The sequence below is a fragment of the Bipolaris victoriae genome (assembly GCF_000527765.1).
Source record: "Bipolaris victoriae FI3 unplaced genomic scaffold scaffold_21, whole genome shotgun sequence".
Taxonomy (NCBI): Eukaryota; Fungi; Ascomycota; class Dothideomycetes; order Pleosporales; family Pleosporaceae; genus Bipolaris; species Bipolaris victoriae.
The window spans coordinates 255700-273684 of record NW_014575371.1 but is presented as its reverse complement, the minus strand read 5'-3'; the positions used below and the strand labels follow the sequence as shown (position 1 = coordinate 273684).

Below are 17985 nucleotides of genomic sequence, written 5' to 3'. Positions count from 1 at the left end.
GTGCTTCGTAGTCCAAACCGAGGCAGCGAGGCATTTCACGGACTACGCGCGGCGGGAGAGAAGATGCGACATGTCGCGACGAAAAGAGTAGTAGAAGACCGGATAGCACGGGCGAATCGATAAAATCTGAATCCTTAGAGTGTTCATGTAGCGACTCCTAATTCTCTGTTTTCCTTATCATCGCGCTTGGGAGTCAAAAAGGCAAGAGCCAAGAACCTGGTTATTGGATTCAATGCCTTGCAGTCTTCGGTATCTTGGATACGTTGATGATAACGTGTATTGTATTGTGCAGAATTGTGGTTCAAGGCACCCACGGCGGAGAGTCTTGTTTCGCCCAGCCGCTGTCTGTAACCCATGGTGCATCAGAAGATGCTGAAACATGGCAAAGAGGTCTGCGCATGACATGAATCGCCTCCGAACCATCCCCCCTTCAATTAGCAGTACGCATGCCAACACCTCCAGTTCTATCCACTATGGGTATGATATAAGGACGAGGGCGCGAATCGGTTGATTCTAGGAAAACTACCACTGGTGTGCGCATTACTCGCAAACCCCAATATCATTCGTTCTCTATACATCTACTCTGAATCTTGTCCATACAGTCGTTACTGTAAAATCAAAGAAAATACCCCTTGCTCCAAATATGCGCATCGAAATCCCAATCGTTTGCTTAGCAGCAACTAGTGTCGTCGCTTCACCAATGTCTCCCCCTCTATCGCGGAGACAGGATGCTGGAGTTGGTGCAGGTGTTGCAAGTGTGGGAGCATGTCCCGTAAGTCGTCTACTACTACGATATAATGACTAGATGGGTTACTAACAATGATCTGCAGATGAACTGCTGGAACGAGGCAGCAGTAGTAGCGGGCTGCGATCCCAACACAGACGATGACTGCTTATGTGGTCCCTTTTTCGGCGCGGTGACTTCATGCACAGCGGGCGCGTGTAGTATTGGTGAAAACCTAGGTACGTCCATATCTTTCGTCTCTGCAATGACCACATACTGATACTTCCGGACATAGCTGCACTGGACTTTTTGAACGGACCATGCGAATAGAGGCATGACGATGATGACGAAGAAAAATCATGAGACTCGCGCAAAGCGGCAGATACGAGGATGTGTACGAATACAAGATGAAGGCAGAGACCCGGGAAACGGATACAAGCAGAGCGTCGGCTGTACAACTATACTTACCGTAGCTGGAAAAAAGTATCGACAGGCTTGGCAGTGGTACCAATAAAACCCATGGTACTAGTTTCCCATCATAATTGTGCTTTTCGTTGCAACCATGAATGGAGCTATTTTGAATCAGATGCAACCCCACATAACTGCAGCGTGTGATAAACAACCGCATGGCAGTGGGCCATGGACGCTATGCGCGTGATATTGTATGCAAGACAAAATTACCCAATATGGTTATCCAACACCGCAAGAAGATACTAATGCTTATCCTGTGTGGGGTTATGCGTACAGTGTCGGAATTCCAAATTGCTGTGCAGTAGCGGGGACAACCTTTGGCTGTACATGTTAGTCTCCGGGGAGCGCCAAACTATCATGGACCAATACGTAGCCGTATGTCCCCACTTAATACTGAGTTTCTCATTTGTTTCTTGTCAGAAGACCAACCGTATTCTGTCGTGAATATACTTACTCTTCTCGAACATATGGCGGTATAATGTACCATCTAATAGGCATGCCGTGTTCCAGAAACTGATATCGCTTCACGCGGCTCAACACCCCTACGTTGATTGGATGGACTAGGCAATAGTGAAGCCAGCCGGAGAGCACATGCAGGTTTGTGTTGTGTGCGCCTTCCGTTGCAGACGCGAGTTACGAAAGCTTGCGTTGCTCACCTGACAGAGTGACTCAACAAAAAGGATCCAACAAACAGATCTGGCAAGTTCCGTCCGGCATCGTGCTTCCGTAACTCAAACTTACACCTACACCAACATAGATATGTAGGTGTAGTGGGTGTACATAGATGTTTCCCATTCGGCTCGATGCGAATTGAGCTTCTCCTGGGTCTAGAGGTGGTGATGATGATCCCAGCGCAAACCTTCCCAGAACTAAAGGCAGATCGGCAGACTAGTTATTCCCCGCTGCCTATGCCCGGGCGTCATAGGAAATATGTGCAGATCAATGAGGGGAGAGGACGGTGTGACTTGTGATGACAACCATATTTGTGCAGACGGCAAGGAAGAGCGTGCTGTGGATATCATCAGCTTTTGGAAGGTATGTGTGGGGGATCAGTTGACGTAAGGTTGCGCGTCTCGTGGGCGATCATTGTGCAAACTGTGAGAAAACTGCCCTGGTTCTCATCTGGAATTGACGTACTGTGCGTGGGTGTAAAGTGGGTGTTTTTTTGAGGTTCTGAAGGGTCTGTGATGTGTGTTTGGTCCAAGGCTGTGCGATATTCGTCAGACGCTCCACTCTCTTTGCGGTCGAGTCGCCACTAAACGCTTGGCTTGTCTTTTGAAGTTTTTACTGTCGCGTGTTGGTTGTGCGAACAGATCTTCATGCCCCGAGGCCAGGGACATGACTCACTACGGTGAGTTTGGGCGGCGAAAGTCTCTTTGGTTGAATTGGTGGCAATATCTTTGTGCGAGAGCCCCTGAAAGCCACTGCCTCATCTCGATCAATGAGCCACAATCAACGGTGCGGGGCCCCAGAGAGCTTAACCGTGGATCAGCCGGCATCATCGGCCATGTCGGTGTTTGACGCATAACCTACTCTTTTTGACCAGACAGTCCACCATTACATCACCGGGGACCAATCGAGACCCTGAAGGTTCTAGACAAGAGACACATCATGTCAATATCACGATAGATGACGATTATAGACTGGGGCGGGTGAAGAGATTGTGGTAGCACTCTGGTGGAAGTGATGGTTCCGCCTGACCGAGCCGATTGTTGTCGGTGCAAGAACCCGACTTTTTCTTTGGCGGCTATGGTGTTCCGACATTGGGCGGCTGTCGCACATGGATGCGGACTGCGAGAAGCACCCCGCAAACGTACATGGCATGAAACTGTATCGCAGACTTGGAGGGTAATGCCCATGTTGTCTGAAACGGGACATGGAAAACGCCGGCATAATCGAAATTTCGGGGCTGGGGATGTGACGTCGGAGGGGGACAGTGCTTCCATGAAAGCTTCGACGAAGGCGTACCTTGCATAGGCCGAAGGAGTTGGGGCTAATAAGACGCCACCAACGCAGCATTCAGCGGAGCCCCATTGCTGTCAGCGATGGGGTTTCCGAGATTCTCCGATGCCACGTTCCATGATCAGGAGTTGGTCCCCTACTACGGTGTTGGCGTGCGAATTTTTCTGTCGGCTCGGCATAGGCGTATGCTCGGAGGAAGTAACCCCAAAGCGGGGCGAGCTATTGAGGGACTAGCTGGAGTCAAAAATTTCTCGAACATCAGATAAGAATAGCGGAGCCAGGGTGACTATGCAGGATTAATGTGGTGTATCGGTGCTCAGGTCGCGGTGGAATAAAGTGCAAACAATGGTGCATATGAAGTAAAGACGCCGCGTGATTGCGATTCACATAAAGGGCTTTCTTACCGAGGCCGTGAACGTCATCCAGCTCGGGACAGCCGGTCCGTCGCAGGGCAAAAGTCCCCACGATCTGCTCAGAAGCCAAGCACAGGGGCGGCGCCGACGACTGGGGTGCGCAAGGGCTCGAGCTGAAGATAGCCAGCAGTGGGTTATGCGGAAATGGCTTGCTCGTCCGACGTGGGCCTATACGACATGGGCAGCCCCCTTTGCCTTTGCACAGGGCGAGCCTCGGACGGCGCTGACTGATGAAGAAGAGGCAGCATGTGCATGCGTCTGTGTCGACGGACCCGGGAGCATTATCGGGTGATTTGATGGTCGGCAGAGATCGCCCTACGTTGGTCTACCGACTCAACCTTCACCTGAGTGTCCGGGACGATGCACAGAAGGCGGGCCGTAGTGGAGGGTAGAACAAAGTCGGCTTGGTGGCACGGTGCTCGAGCCCTTGGTGCGTGTGCGTGTGCGTGCAGCCAGCTGCGAGTGATGTCGCGATGCTGCGCGACGTGTAGTGTAGGAACGGACAGGTTGGCAACGACATGGTGGCTCGATAGTATTGTTCGCCCTCGCCGTGACCCCAGGTCTGGATCCCCCACAGTGATGAAATCAAAACGGAGCAGCGCCAGTCCCCGCCGGCTGCGGTGCAACGCGACTGACAGCCAGTGGGTAAATTGTGTGCGTGTTGGGGAGCATTATTGGCCATGTCATGCGGCCAATGAGGGTGGTCATGCGCGAAACCACTCGAGAGTCGCACGCATCCCACGAGTCTGAACAGTGCAACACCCAAGTCTGCCGAGATGACAATGCAAGGTCACTGGCAGTGGGAGCCAGTGACAGTGCCTCGTCGGGCAGCGAGTGGGCAGAGATGTGGGTGCTGGTGTTTTTTTGGCTGCTTAGACGCTCACTGCGTCGGGGGTGGCTGTGGGCTCTCTCTCGTCTCACGTCCAGAGGGGGGAGGGAGAGGGCAAGAATAGGGCAGCAGAGAAGGAGGCGCTCGACGAGCGTGGTCTGTCTGCACTGCACTGCACGATACGATATGATACGATACGATCTGATGGGACCATGGCATGGAAACACAACCAGACAAAACCTCCAGGTCATGGTGGTGACGTCTCCAGTCTCCAGAAACCTCCCCATACAAAGGCCGCCCTTATCTCTGCCCCAGCCTGGGAGTGCATAGCCACACATCCCCACGACTACCGCCTGCCTACTGCCTACTGTACGCATGTACATGTAGAAGACTCACCACCACCACTACCACCACCACCACCACCACGACGCAACCCCACCAGCAACGTTGCATCATTTGACTTGACGGCCTCACTGTCGACCCGTATACCCACGCAGCCACTGTACACCTGCTTGGGGACCCCGGCCGTCCGCTGGTACTCGCTGCACACTCCAACCACAGCCTCACCTTGTAGCGACTGGCGACCGCAGTGCGTTCGCCGACACTCACCGCTGCAAAATTTCGCATGCAGAATTCTCACGACTGCAAATTACGTCGCCGGACTCAACCAAAAAATCGACGCTCCACATCCCCAGCTGCTGAACCACCAGGCCAAGGCAGGTGCCGCTAGCCACGGTGCCATTGCATCGCTCGCAATCTCACCCGTCCTCTCCCACAACCCCCAAGGGATCGCCCAAAGTGACTGCGACACCGAAAAGGCCGCCGCTCCAGCTACACCCTGCACCCGCTGCACGCTGCCCTCCGCAAGTCATCACGCAAGTGTGCGTGAGGACCCGCATTTCCTGATACGTCTCCACGACTCGAGCGCCCCCCTCCCCCCCGAAAAATAGCCAAGGCGCACTGGCGCACCGCGTTTCTTTCTGCGCGAGCTCCGGCATATCCTCGCCCGCGTAAGCACAGACAGCCCTGACGGCCATCAGTCGACCCCCACACGCCGCCCGCCTAGTTTGATCCATACATATATCCGAGCCCCCCATCCGTCCCCCTTCCCCCCAAACTTTCCCCTCCGGTCACATGCAATCCAACTCTGCCTCGACAGGTTTCGCCAACCTGCTCAACCCCGAAACAGCTTCCCAGAACCAACAGCAACAACAACAACAACCCACCTCTACACCAACCGCCTCCATGGCCGCTGCCACCGTCAGCCTCATGGCGCCTCTTCTCCAGAACGCCCCGCAACAGACAGAGGAGCCTCGACAGGATCTTCCCAGGCCTTACAAGTGCCCTCTCTGTGACAAGGCCTTCCACCGTCTGGAGCACCAGACTCGCCACATCCGAACCCACACTGGAGAGAAGCCACACGCCTGCACTTTCCCTGGATGCACAAAGAGATTTTCTCGCTCTGACGAACTGACTCGGTATGTCTCCCTTCAAGTGCCTTTTTTTTTACCTGCGCACCAACTAACCCCGCCACGCAGACACTCGAGGATACATAACAACCCAAACTCGCGGCGAGGCAAGGGCCAGCAACATGCTGCTGCCCACCAAGCTGCCGTTGCCGCTGTACAGGCGGGTCTCATGGAGCCTGGATCTAACCTTGCACACATGATGCCTCCCCCATCAAAGCCCATTTCTCGCAGCGCCCCGGGTTCTCAACTAGGCTCACCCAACGTCTCGCCACCTCACTCCTTCTCCAACTACTCTCCTGGCATGAGCAACGACCTGGCCGCATACCACCAGGGCGGCTTGAGCAACAGCAGCAGCCCCAGCGGTCTTGCCCGCCCCATGGATCTCCTTGCTGATGCTGCGTCAAGACTGGAGCAACGTCCTGGACACATTTCCCACTCGAGTAGACATCACCTTACGAGCGGGTACCACCCTTACGCCAACCGACTGCCAGGCCTCTCTCAATACGCCTACTCGTCGCAGCCCATGTCAAGATCGCACTCACACGAGGACGACGACCCGTACTCGCACAGGATGACGAAGAAGTCGAGGCCAGGCTCACCGTCGTCGACTGCCCCGCCATCTCCAACATTTTCGCACGATTCCTGCAGTCCGACGCCAGACCACACGCCTCTGGCAACCCCTGCACACTCGCCAAGATTACGGCCCCACGGCTTCAGTGATCTCCAGCTACCACATCTACGTCATCTCAGCCTCAACCAAAACTTTGTGCCAGCACTTGCGCCCATGGAGCCGTCGACGGAGCGTGAACAACCGTACGTGCCAAGCCAGTCGTCGGGACTTCGTATTGGGGACATTATTTCCAAGCCTGAAGGTGCGCAGCGCAAATTGCCGGTTCCGCAAGTACCTAAGGTTGCGGTGCAAGATCTGCTCAATGGCCCGAGCAACAGCGGCTTCTCTTCCGGTAATAACTCCGCAACGGCGTCATTAGCCGGCGAAGACCTCTCGAATCGCAACTAAACCCACTCTCGACTCCAACTAGCATGGCATCGGCGTTTTCGGTCTGCATCCTCTGCTTTTTTTTTTTACTTTTTCACCTCTCTTGCATTTCGTCATTTTTTTCACGGTCAGCAAGCGATGAAATTAGACAAGGGCACACACACACAAAGACCTTTTTTTGTAGGGTGGAGCCTGTGGCATATTACGATTTCCCTAACACCACGGGCAAATAGACGTTTCTTTTGTAGCTATCTACTTGTACTTGTTCTACTTGTTTTCTTCTTCTTCCTTCATCTTCATCTTCTTCACTTATTTCCCAGTTGTTTTTGCCGGATTCAATACCCCGCGAAACCGCGCCAGGCGGTTCGCAATCTTGTATACGCCCCCGGGTCTGCCTCACTTTTGGAAGCTAGCTCGTGGGCAGGTTTGGAGGGGGTGGAGGGGTGGCTGGAGGGGTGTGCATGTTGGCAGTGCGGGGAGAGGGAGAGATGAGTAGAGGGTAGTTGCTCAGCTTAGCGCCTAATTGAAACCTGAAAGCAAAAGTCTTGTGTTAGTGCAGAAGTGGACAGTAGATTTCAATTTGCGATTACGAGATATTATGTTATGGACGAAGAAGATTTGCATGTGGGTGACGTGATAGAGGAGCCCGGTGATGCAAGCAGGGAGAATCATTCGTGGGGTAGGGGGCCAGGTTTGGGTGTGTATGCGAGAGCCCGGGGTTCTGGGGGGGGGACTGGAGTGGTGGTAGGCTATCTGGCAGGTCTCGGCAACGTCAAGTCTCGAAACAAGGAGGGAGGGCGGGCAGTCCATGTTCCCCGCAGATAAGTTTTGTTTGATCATTCGGAAGGGCGAGTGATGGCGGAGGGATGGGGGTTGGATGGGAGAGTGGGAGTGGGTGAGTGGGCTGGATGGTGCAAGCGTCACGCCAGCCCGCCGCCATGGTGCAAGCCTGGTTGCACCCGCACAGTGTTTTTTTTCTTCTGCATCTGCTCTCCCTCTGTCTCTCTCTCTTCGCGCCGAACCTGATCTTCCCCCCCTGCGGGGCGGGCGTGAGACACACTGGGCACCCCCAACGAGCAAGATGCGGTGAGGAGGGGGACCAACCAAGGGCGAGACGAGGGCCGTGTTTCAGTCAATGGCATGCTTGTGCGACCACGCCCGTCTCCAGCTAACAGTCGCTATTCTTGCACTTGCTCCCCCTTTCACATGCAGCGCGATAAGCCTCGTCCGCGTCTGATAATTCCGGTACAGACTGCGGCACCAGCGCTAGCGGGGCTTATGGCACAAAGGGACCTGGATTTTGCGGAGAGTGAGGAATGTGGAGTACGTGGCACAAGCACACATCGTGGCGCTGCCCATGCGCTAAAGCCTGGGGGCTGCCTGTAAGCATGCCCTGTATGCCTGCCTGCCTGCCTACCTGCCTGCCTGTGTGGTGTGGTATGTGGCATGTCTGAGTACGTACTTAGTACGTGGGTGGGCGTGGGTGCGTGGCTGTAGTTGCCCAAAGCGGAACACGCGTCCTCACTGCCTAAACGGGACACGATGCAGCCAGACTGCCTGCCAACCAAGCCAGCCAGCCAGCCTGGGGGTGGGCGGGCAGGTCGAGCGCGCAACACCAAGACTCCTCCAGACCCCATACTCACCACATCCATCCCTACTTCTCACTACTTGCTTAACTCACATGCATACTTTCGCCTACCTGCTAGGCACGTTGGCTGCGTTTCCGGCCCCATCCTTGTGGGGATCTATCGAATCGTCACTGCCCTTATCTCGACCTGTCCCCGGCGGCTTCACCCTTGCCAGCCGGGAACCAACGGATGCCTTCGCTCCACGCTGCCATTCGACAATGCCGATATCTGGCCAGCCCCAAGGGCTTGCCTCTCGCCAGAGCACAGTCTCAGATCCATGGGCGCGAATCCCTCCAATGACCCATCTATGGTCGACCCAAAGAAAATTTCTCCCGCCGGTTGATTGTGAGGATCATCTCTGCAGTGGTCCAGCTGGGCATGCACCCCGGACTGGAGCCCCATAGCATACGCCACGCTACTCCACAACGCGTAATCCGAGCTATGACGATCTCATACCTGTCTGACCGTACGAGCCGGCAGGTCTGGCGGCTTCTGCCTCCGCCGCCTCACCACGCCAGATTGCGGCGTCTGAACACGGTCGGCCCGGCAGGCGCGAAGCGAAGCGAAGGCGCACAACACACACACACACATGTGCGTATGTACGTACCTCGCCATGTACACATACACATGTACCTACCTGGACATATCTGTGCCCGCCGACACCATTGCTCGTTGAAAACCAGTACCAGAACAGCTACCGAGCAGTAATACCGAACAGGGTCTGGCCTTGACATGACAGTACCGAAATCAATTACCTGGCCTGCTTACCGGGTCAAGCGCACACAGCGCGTATCAAGGTACACCTACGTAACGTATTCACATGCGCATATACCTCCGGCTGTCGACCAAGGCACTTGCTAACCAAAATTGTCATTGCAAACCTCCGCTGTGGACTGGGCTGGGCCGGCCAAACGCCAATCTGCTCACCAAGCTGGGCATCGTGGCCTCCCTACCAATCACAAACCGGCCGGATTCCGCCCCTCCCTCACTAGCTTCATCAAAAGCAACTGTCACGCACAACAAAGGAGAGCTTGCAAATACTTACACTTTGGGGTATCCACAGTAGTGTCTCAGCTGACGGAACTGCGCTCCATTTCAGCCGCTTACCATTGAGCGCCTCTGCATCCAGCCCCAGATAACAACCGCCCACGGGACAAGAACGAGTGCCACCAAGCCTTTCCGCCCCTTGCAGACCAACTCGGTGTTAGTACTGGACCAGTCCAACACAAGGCGTCTAGCGAGCTTCTAGGGCCGGCCATCCAGGCCGCAAATCCATCCTCTGTACCAGAACTGAGTGCGGGATCTCCACAATGTCCAACAGCGGACCTGCCTGACGAGGAAATGCTGGCGGTTAAGGCTGCCGCTGGCGAGTCACGCACCTGGTCGGAGATATGGCGCTCGCCACCCTATTCGTTCCAGCCGAGGAAATTTTGCCGCAAAATAATTGCACCACTCACAGCCGTCAACAGCACGTCGTGGATTGTGGAGAGACCCTGACTCCACACTCAGATCGCCGCATAGATTGCTCAAACAAGTTAGCTTGCCGCACACCGGGGAGTCCCATAGTACCTGTTTGGTCGGAGCCAGGTGTAAAGAGGAAGTGTCTCCGATCCGATGCGGCTCTCGGAACCAAAGACCAGACTATTGCTTTGGCCCTCCCTTCCTCAAAGCTCACGCAAGGAAATTTATCTGACCCGAATGCGCCGATGCAGACCCGTCTCCAGAATATCGACCATCTGTCCTTTGCATCGCGTCTACCACCGGCTAACTATTCAACCCTTCGCCGCGCTTTGTTGGTTTTAGCACCTTCCCCATTGACTCCACCTCCGCGTGCAAGGACCGCAATACCGCAATACCGCAATACTTGGTCGATGAATAAAGGAATATACTTTCTAAAGTACCTGTTGAGGTTCCCCGCATTTGTGCAGCACACGGGATGCAGGCCTCTAGCACAACGGTTTCCATCTAAACCCAACATCATCGTACCGGGCTGTTGGTACTCTGCCCTAGCGACTACAACCGCGTCGACGCCAGCAATATATTTTGCAGATCACACACGCCTGAATAGCAATATAAAGTGCTTAGTGAGGCCCTGCGCAAGGGCGACGCACAATATATTGCAGCTTTGACCGCCGGTTCGTGAACTACAGAAGGGTCTCACATGTGAGCTCGATGAGCATCTTTGCCATGACAATCGACCAACCTGTACACTGCAGATAGGCATCTCTTCTGTCCACATGTCGTCTGTTCCCTGCTAGAATATTGGATTTGGCATTCCGCTTCAGCCATTCCACCGACATGAAGCCGTGCCAAACCACTGCCTATCTTGCAGTCACACTCTCTACGTCACATGTCGAAGCCTGGCAATGACGCACTTGAAAAGTCTCGACTTCTCACATGTTATCCACTTCCAAGATTAGCGTTTGGCTCGGACAAATGTCATGGCGTGGATCAGGACATGCGCATCAAGTTACCCTTGACAAGCAATCAACCAAACCGGCAAGCGATCGCGCATTGTGTGGGCATCGCCAGTCTAAATCAGTATCGCTGTCTGAGTCAATCAACCGCACTCTCCCTTATCTCCACGACTCCATACCCGCGGGGAGATACGTATACCTTCATTTGGACCGTTATTTATCCGTCCAATATTGCAGATAAGCGAAGACCATCCACGCGGCGCAGCGCATTCAAGCAGGATTGCTTATGCTGTCTGTGTGCATGCGCCCGCTGCACAGCTTCCAACATGCAGGTCTCACTTCCACCTCATATTGATTAACGTGGGGGGGGGGGGGGAAAGAGGCTATTCATGACAATGTACCAAAGTATTTCTAGACGACATGTCGGTGGCCCGAGGATATTGCACCGGTTTGCTTTCTCCACCACCAATATAAGGATAAAAAAAACCAATAAAGAAAAATCAATATCACGAAACTGCCGAGTCCGGCTGGGCTGTGAGGCGGAATAAAGAAGTGTGTAGGGTTTTGATGGTGGCCAAGGTGCATGTTGTTGAGCTCTGGCAACTGTTTCTGTACCTGCATGCCGTCAGAACATCATCATCAAGATCGTCCACGGAGAACAAACACAGCACCACCATCACACCACCACATACGTTTTGTGTACATACGTTAATAAGCTCTCGCATACGTACCCCGATTATCAATGTATCCTTTGCATGTCTTTTCTTTCTGCGCCTGACATGTGAAACCAATTGTGGACCCCACGCAAGCAGTGCACGCGCACTTGAACTATGACCAGAAAAAAACAAGAAGTACACCAGGAAAGCCACTAACGACCCATCACGGAGCGGAGTAGGAAACAAACCCCAAAAGCAATCAAAAAAGTCGGCTTTACTTTACCCCAGACTCCAAGAGTCTTGTACCCTTATTCTTCCTGTCTTTTCCCGCCGCACGTCCCCGATGTGGAGGGACAAAAGAGCATGGCAAAAATAAAAGTGGCATGAGCACCGGAGAGAGAGTCAGAGAACAAGGATCCGACATTTCTTCCGTCCCGCACATGCTTCCCCTCCAAAAAAAGCACGTCTGTGTGTCAGAAAATTATTCCGCGTAGCCACCATCTCACACAGGCAGCATGTCTCTTTACGGACAATCAAAAGTCTGTTTTTTTGTTGAGAGTGCTCATGCGTCACGGCGTGTTCTACTTCGAGTTCCCTACAGGTACATGTGCGTACGTAGTCTTAGATATTATTACCCGCGGTATCTCGGACCGGCTTCGACACCATCCAAAGCGGGTCCTCGGATGAAACAAAGCAGCCAAAAGGAAGGAAGCATGGACCTCGCTTAGGTTAGGGATGTAAGGGTACTTTGCATGAATTTGTTAGGTACATTGCTTGGTACGGCTATTGCTGTTGATGGCACCATTGGACCCATGAGGGACCGACCGTTTTTGGCTCCCGCGGGTCAGCGTTCAAAAGGTTAACCTTGTGTTCGGTAATTTGTATGCGGACTAGTGAGAGGGGCTGAAGCGGGATTTTTTTTTTTCGTTGGAGGTCGGAGGATCTGTTGGTGGTTCGAGGGTGAAAAGGCGAGGTCCGAGGTACTTTAGATGGGGGGGTAAAAAGGCGCGGGCGAAGCACGGGGAATGCAGAGACGTTGGGGATTGCGGAAGATAGCCACGTGCGATTTCAGCCGCGTTCTTTTGGCTCTTGGTTTGGTGGGCCGGTTTAGTGCTGGTGCTGATGGCGCCTTTTTTTTTGTGTGTCGTACTTTTTTTTGCGGCTGCGGAAAGTCGTAGAATAGAAGGTGGGTAGACTTAGTGCTGTCTGCAGGGGGAAAGATGATCGGTGTCTTCGTGTAGGATATACACAGGAGTTTAGGTATCAATATGGTAAGAGCATGTCGGACCTGTAACATCTGTAATGCGCTTCTGCAGTAGCTATCACTCTTCTTGTTTTTTCTTTTCGTATTTCCATCTCACTCTCTTTCTTGCAAAAAAACACGGGGTCCATTACGTACACTTCCCATAAGGAAATTACAGTTTCTCTTTTCTTCATGCTCCCTAGACACACACACACACTCACTTTCCCTACACCACCTACATCATCCTACACACAATGATGCATAAAGAGAAGAAAGAAGAAGAAAGAAAGAGAGAAAGAAAGAAAACCCACGACCCCCACTCAAAAAAGTCGGCGCATCTCCAATATGTGGATCTTTTTCGTTGCACTCGTACCCCCTTTAACCCTCCGAGATACGAGGGAAAAAAAGAGTCCCCATTTTAACGCACGTACACACGCACCCCCACATTCCGACCTTGTTAATGTTACTCCACAATGCATCCATGCGCATCAAAGCGGCCTGGCGCCAAAAAAAAGTGACCTCCCCTCTATTCTCCACCAAGTAGAAACAAACTAGACATGATACCTCTTTTTACCAACCCACTCGCGCCCTACTTTACTTTAGTATCAAGTAGCCTAATTAATTATACCCACTAACACCAAACTCCGCTACTACTAGAGTAAAGTAGTTTTACTTTACCACGCCTAGCTAATCTGCCTATTACTCTCCCCACCCCTTTTGGTCACAGTGCAAATGTCCCAAGCCACTTAGCCACACGACTACCCAGTTCTTGAGGTTGAGGGGGTTTTTTTTTTCAAAGGTAGTAGTTAAAAAAAAAGTTAGAAAAAAGATCTCTCTCTATCACACGCATATGCCCCTTCCCCAACTGGAGAAAGAAAGAAAAGTCCCCACAAAACGTATCTTTCTCGGTCATTTTGCGGGGTGTGCGCGACGACAGCGCTCCCAATTGACGCCCGATACGAGTATCGCAACTATTTTTTTCTCTCCCTCTTTTTTTTCCTTGCTTGAACAAAAGATGGTCGGATCGGATGTAGGTAGATGGGGCTTGTGGGTATGTGGGTGAGAGAGCAAGTTAGTGGGGGTAAATGTATGTAAGGTGAAGGTTTAGTGGGGTAAGGAAAGGGAATAGGTAGGTGAGATTGGGATGTGGGGATGGGAGATGGAAATTTTGCTTGTAGGGGTTTTTTTTGTGGTTTGATGAGGGTTGGCAGGGATGGAGTATATGCATAGGATAACGAGTGCATGTTGCTTTTTCTTCTTCTTTGCTATGAGGTGACTGCAGTGGCTTTCTTATACATATGGGTAGCGTAGTGTGAAGGGCTGCTTGGGACACCTCCTGAGTAAGTATGATGTTATACATCCTACAATGTGTGATGGGTCAGTGTATGGAGTTTGGTAAGCTTGAGTATTTTTCATAGCTCCGTGTATAGACTTGGGTATGTTTAAGCTAAAACGCAGTTACAGTGTATACTAGTACGAGAGTGCGTATACGCAGTGGTCACGAACATCATGGAACCTCGCTACATCTCGAGTCAGTAAAATGTTTACATCTACGATGACTTGTCACTTTTTCGACTGGATATGTTTATCTACACAAGAGCAGTGGAGATTGACGACAAACTAATGTCTGACAATGTCTTCCCCCTTGCGTAAAACCGGCCACGAGAATCTCTTTGGTTTATCCATTTTCACACGTAACAAGACATAGCTGTATTCACACAGTGGATTCAGCAACGAGCAATTCCGTCCCGGCTTTCCATTTGTGGTAATACCGCTTGGATACGAAGACAACCAGCATCAGTAAATTCGGATCTGCTTCTCCACTTCTCTCCATACCACAAGACGTAATGGTATACCCCTTATCTCACGCTGTGTACGCAACACCATGCAGAAAAAGCAACACTGTATCCTTCGGTTACGAGCGCCCCGCATTAATGTCATTTGCCTCAGTAGCCATGAACTAGTTGGTTCGACGCTCGACGCCTAATTCCCACATATTATCCACCTGACACTTGCTAATCCCAATCACCCACCTGAAAGACGTCACGTCGACATAGGATACATCATATCCCCAGACCACCAACATCTCGCACTCGTATCACGATCCCCCGCATCAGGCGCCCTTAGAGCAAACGAAGATCCTGGCCACTTTTTCGGCTCAGCACTATGTATTCCGGAGAGTCAGTCAGGCTGCAGCAAACCCCATCTTTGTGCGTAACACCACCCGTCTCCATTGGGGTAAGAGATCAACGGGAGGAAGCGAGGCTGCAGCCTAGGCCGGCGCCAGCGCTGTATGCGGAGAAAGCGTGGGGAAACCAGTGACATTATGAGCTGCCTTGTTGGTGTTGGGACCTTCTGCCTTGGGAGATTAGGCGGAAAGGGGAGGGTTGGTGGTGGTAGGCGTGCTACGGCCGATGCTATGCGCCCAAGTTTTCGCTCATAGAGCCTCACTCTTGCGAAGCGAGCCTGATAGGTGCTCATAGAGCTGAAACAAGGCGATCAGCGTCCTTGATGCAGCGTTCCATGGCTGAGTAGCGGTGAAGGGAAAGGACGAATACCCTATTATTGCATGCGCCAGCCCCGGCTGGAGGACGTCTGACACCTGTACTTCGGCCCAGGACCGCATTGAAAATGTGTATTTCTTTGGCAAATCCAAGTCATATTGCGCCACAGTGGGGCCTCGAGGCGCAACAGGGCTCATGGCTTGTTACGATGTGGGTGTGAATACCATGCTCCGCCGTTTTTATATGGTCCGCTCATTATCGTGTACTCGTGTGGCTACCTTGTGCTTCACACTAACATGCACATATGTGACGACGAGCAACTTTGCCGTACACCCCCACGCCCAGCCCATACCATTGACCCCGCTGACCCCAGACTTGCGAAGCATCCTGAGCGTCAGCATCAAAAAAAAGGGACGACTTTTACCGGTGAGGGAGACCGAGTGTCTGGATCCGGGGGTGCTTCCCCGATCCCTGCGTGCAACTAGTACACATGAATGCGCTGCAGCCCTGGTGTGACACACTTGTGTGTTATGCTCGGATAGCCCGCACTTGCTTTTGTTCGCCTCTCGGAGCGGAATACCGCTAGTGTGGCAAGATGAGACCCAGACGTGTGGATGTGGGATGTGATCAGTGGACAAAAGCTGCCATGCGCATTTGCCGGTGGAAGAATAGCACATCTGGGCTGCGCTTCACGATAAGGCACGTACTAGACCGTGGCTTAGACATATGCTCTGTTGCTGATGTCAGAGTAGTTGGCGAATGCGTCAAAGTCCGCGCCGGGACGAGGTGCGGATGATATTCCGGGGTGCGGCGCGTCTGAATAACCCCACACGGCTGAATAGCGATACCTGTGCCGTGGGCCGTGGGAGGCTTGGCTCATCAATCTGGATGCGAGATCTGCATATTGATTGGACGCTGGAATCCGGAGAGTAAGGGGGAGGCATCTGTACGAGCTTACCCCAGACGGAAGCTTACTTTCTCCGAATAGCACCAACATGCGGTGCAGTCAACCCTGGGAGCGGACCAGTGTCGCAGATTGTCGGGACATAGGATTAATCTCTTAATCTTGGGTGGGTGTAGGGGAAGTCCGTATTACCTTATTCTTGTGGCCATCTGCAATGACATCCAAGTGAGGTATTGCAACATCACCCTGATCAATGGGCGCTTCATCAATCAACAACCCCTCAGTGGCAACTCCGTCGTCCTCCATCCAACCGTAAAGCTCATCCGAATTCGGCTCTTCGGCAGCATCCTCATCAATTTCGGCGAAGGGTCTCTTGGACGTCCGGCCTTCTTCCGGGACAAGAAGAGGGGCTGTAATGTCGTTGGTTGCTATGCTTATGTCGCAAAGACCATTCTGCATCGCGTCAGCAGGCGATCGTCACAGAGAGCGTCTGACTGTGTTTGTGTAGATCAAGCCTGAAGGAAGTTGGATCGACTTACCTTCTCAATAGTAAAGGCCACTACATTGCCGACACCCCCCTCATCTGCAAGGGCTACACCATCCGCTTTCACAAGGCCGGCAAATCGAGCTCTCTGCAACCTTTCGGCGTCCGACTTGTCAGTAGGTTTGCCGTGTCTAACCCAATCCCTGAAGAGCACCAGACGAGTGGATACGCCGGATTCCCACTCAATCCCTGAAATTGCTGGAACCAAGAGTGCGCGTGAGGCACCTCGGATACGGGTGATAGTCTGGCTTGTGATAAGCAAGACAAGGTCGTGCAGTGCAGCAAACCTCGTGAATGCTGCAATTAATTCACTGATTATAGCAAATCGACGTCCTGCAGCCCATCGTGCTTGGTCGGTCCTATTCTTCGCAATGCGATCATCTGTATGGCGGGGATATGCGTTATCAACGAGGGTTGCGAGCGAATCTATGACGACAAGGCTGGTGTTTTGCGGGGGAAAGGAAGCGGGCGGATGGACGAAGAGCGCCACGACATGCGCAAGCGTAGGTGCCACGGTATATTGGAAACGACTCCGCATCTCGTCTGGGTACGGAACGAGGATATCGTCGATGCGATGCCGCACCAGAGGCGCGCAGGCAGCATCTAGAAAACTTTAGCCTTTCTACCCAACGTTTAGATAGTGTTGCCCTCTTCATGTACTCACCAACCCATATTACCCGCTGGCCCTCGCGCAGAGCCGAGACGGCGGCCTGTATCCTGGAAGCCTTCAATCGCCGTCTTCCCGAGTGTGCAATGCAGTCACAATTACCCGAATGTTGTCTTGCCGACCCCGGATGGGCCGAAAATCTCAGTTACTTTGCCGCGTGTATAACCGCCTGAAGCATCGTGGCCCGGAGGAGCTGGCACTGAAAGGACTTTGTCAAGTTGTGTAATGCCTGTTGATACCGTGCGGGCGCCGCGTGCGTTGAAGTCTTGTAGGGCTCGGGACGCGGAGACGGTGGGTAGCCTGTCTATCGTATGTATAAGTATATGTGTACGCAAATGTGTGCGGGGTGTGTAAACTTACGTGACAAGGGCGACAGCTGTGAGGCTTCTTCGCTGGCCATTGTAGTGGGGAATGCAATTGCGCAAGCTTCAGCGAGAGTATGCGAGGTTGCAGCCGTCCTGTGACTTTGCCTTCTCGAGCATTACGTCTTGCACAGTTTTCCTCTTTCTGTGACTGTGTCGCAGTGGGTATATAACAGTCGCGCGGTGTACTCGGTC

General features: G+C 52.8%; 8 protein-coding genes across 8 annotated transcripts; 3 read left to right on the top strand and 5 right to left on the bottom strand.

Annotated features, from left to right (window-relative positions):
* Positions 1 to 643: 643 nt before the first annotated feature.
* On the top strand, positions 644 to 1054 carry COCVIDRAFT_92660 (hypothetical protein; the record flags this gene model as incomplete). The annotated part of the gene is made up of 3 exons (XM_014703657.1): positions 644 to 772; positions 831 to 963; positions 1020 to 1054. 3 exons carry the CDS (start codon positions 644 to 646, stop codon positions 1052 to 1054), a joined length of 297 nt encoding a protein of 98 aa, XP_014559143.1.
* Positions 1055 to 2541: 1487 nt separating this feature from the next.
* On the bottom strand, positions 2542 to 2721 carry COCVIDRAFT_92799 (hypothetical protein; the record flags this gene model as incomplete). Its single annotated transcript, XM_014703656.1, has 1 exon — positions 2542 to 2721. The coding sequence occupies one exon, from the start codon at positions 2719 to 2721 to the stop codon at positions 2542 to 2544; it is 180 nt and encodes a 59-aa protein (XP_014559142.1).
* Positions 2722 to 3415: 694 nt separating this feature from the next.
* Positions 3416 to 3862, bottom strand: COCVIDRAFT_92826 (hypothetical protein; the record flags this gene model as incomplete). Its single annotated transcript, XM_014703655.1, has 1 exon — positions 3416 to 3862. A coding segment is annotated over one exon (447 nt), but the record flags the coding sequence as incomplete, so codon positions are not given.
* COCVIDRAFT_13966 (hypothetical protein) lies at positions 3852 to 5141 on the bottom strand (the record flags this gene model as incomplete). The annotated part of the gene is made up of 4 exons (XM_014703551.1): positions 3852 to 4046; positions 4207 to 4766; positions 4796 to 5010; positions 5053 to 5141. The coding sequence occupies 4 exons, from the start codon at positions 5139 to 5141 to the stop codon at positions 3852 to 3854; spliced, it is 1059 nt and encodes a 352-aa protein (XP_014559037.1).
* A 392-nt stretch (positions 5142 to 5533) lies between these two features.
* COCVIDRAFT_92792 (hypothetical protein) lies at positions 5534 to 6886 on the top strand (the record flags this gene model as incomplete). Its single annotated transcript, XM_014703654.1, has 2 exons — positions 5534 to 5877; positions 5938 to 6886. 2 exons carry the CDS (start codon positions 5534 to 5536, stop codon positions 6884 to 6886), a joined length of 1293 nt encoding a protein of 430 aa, XP_014559140.1.
* Positions 6887 to 7637: 751 nt separating this feature from the next.
* COCVIDRAFT_92603 (hypothetical protein) lies at positions 7638 to 7805 on the bottom strand (the record flags this gene model as incomplete). Its single annotated transcript, XM_014703653.1, has 1 exon — positions 7638 to 7805. The coding sequence occupies one exon, from the start codon at positions 7803 to 7805 to the stop codon at positions 7638 to 7640; it is 168 nt and encodes a 55-aa protein (XP_014559139.1).
* A 448-nt stretch (positions 7806 to 8253) lies between these two features.
* Positions 8254 to 9990, top strand: COCVIDRAFT_13964 (hypothetical protein; the record flags this gene model as incomplete). Its single annotated transcript, XM_014703550.1, has 5 exons — positions 8254 to 8302; positions 8332 to 8838; positions 8974 to 9092; positions 9233 to 9290; positions 9629 to 9990. The coding sequence occupies 5 exons, from the start codon at positions 8254 to 8256 to the stop codon at positions 9988 to 9990; spliced, it is 1095 nt and encodes a 364-aa protein (XP_014559036.1).
* Positions 9991 to 16373: 6383 nt separating this feature from the next.
* On the bottom strand, positions 16374 to 17828 carry COCVIDRAFT_13963 (hypothetical protein; the record flags this gene model as incomplete). The annotated part of the gene is made up of 5 exons (XM_014703549.1): positions 16374 to 16670; positions 16757 to 17364; positions 17426 to 17499; positions 17531 to 17732; positions 17789 to 17828. 5 exons carry the CDS (start codon positions 17826 to 17828, stop codon positions 16374 to 16376), a joined length of 1221 nt encoding a protein of 406 aa, XP_014559035.1.
* Positions 17829 to 17985: the final 157 nt, after the last annotated feature.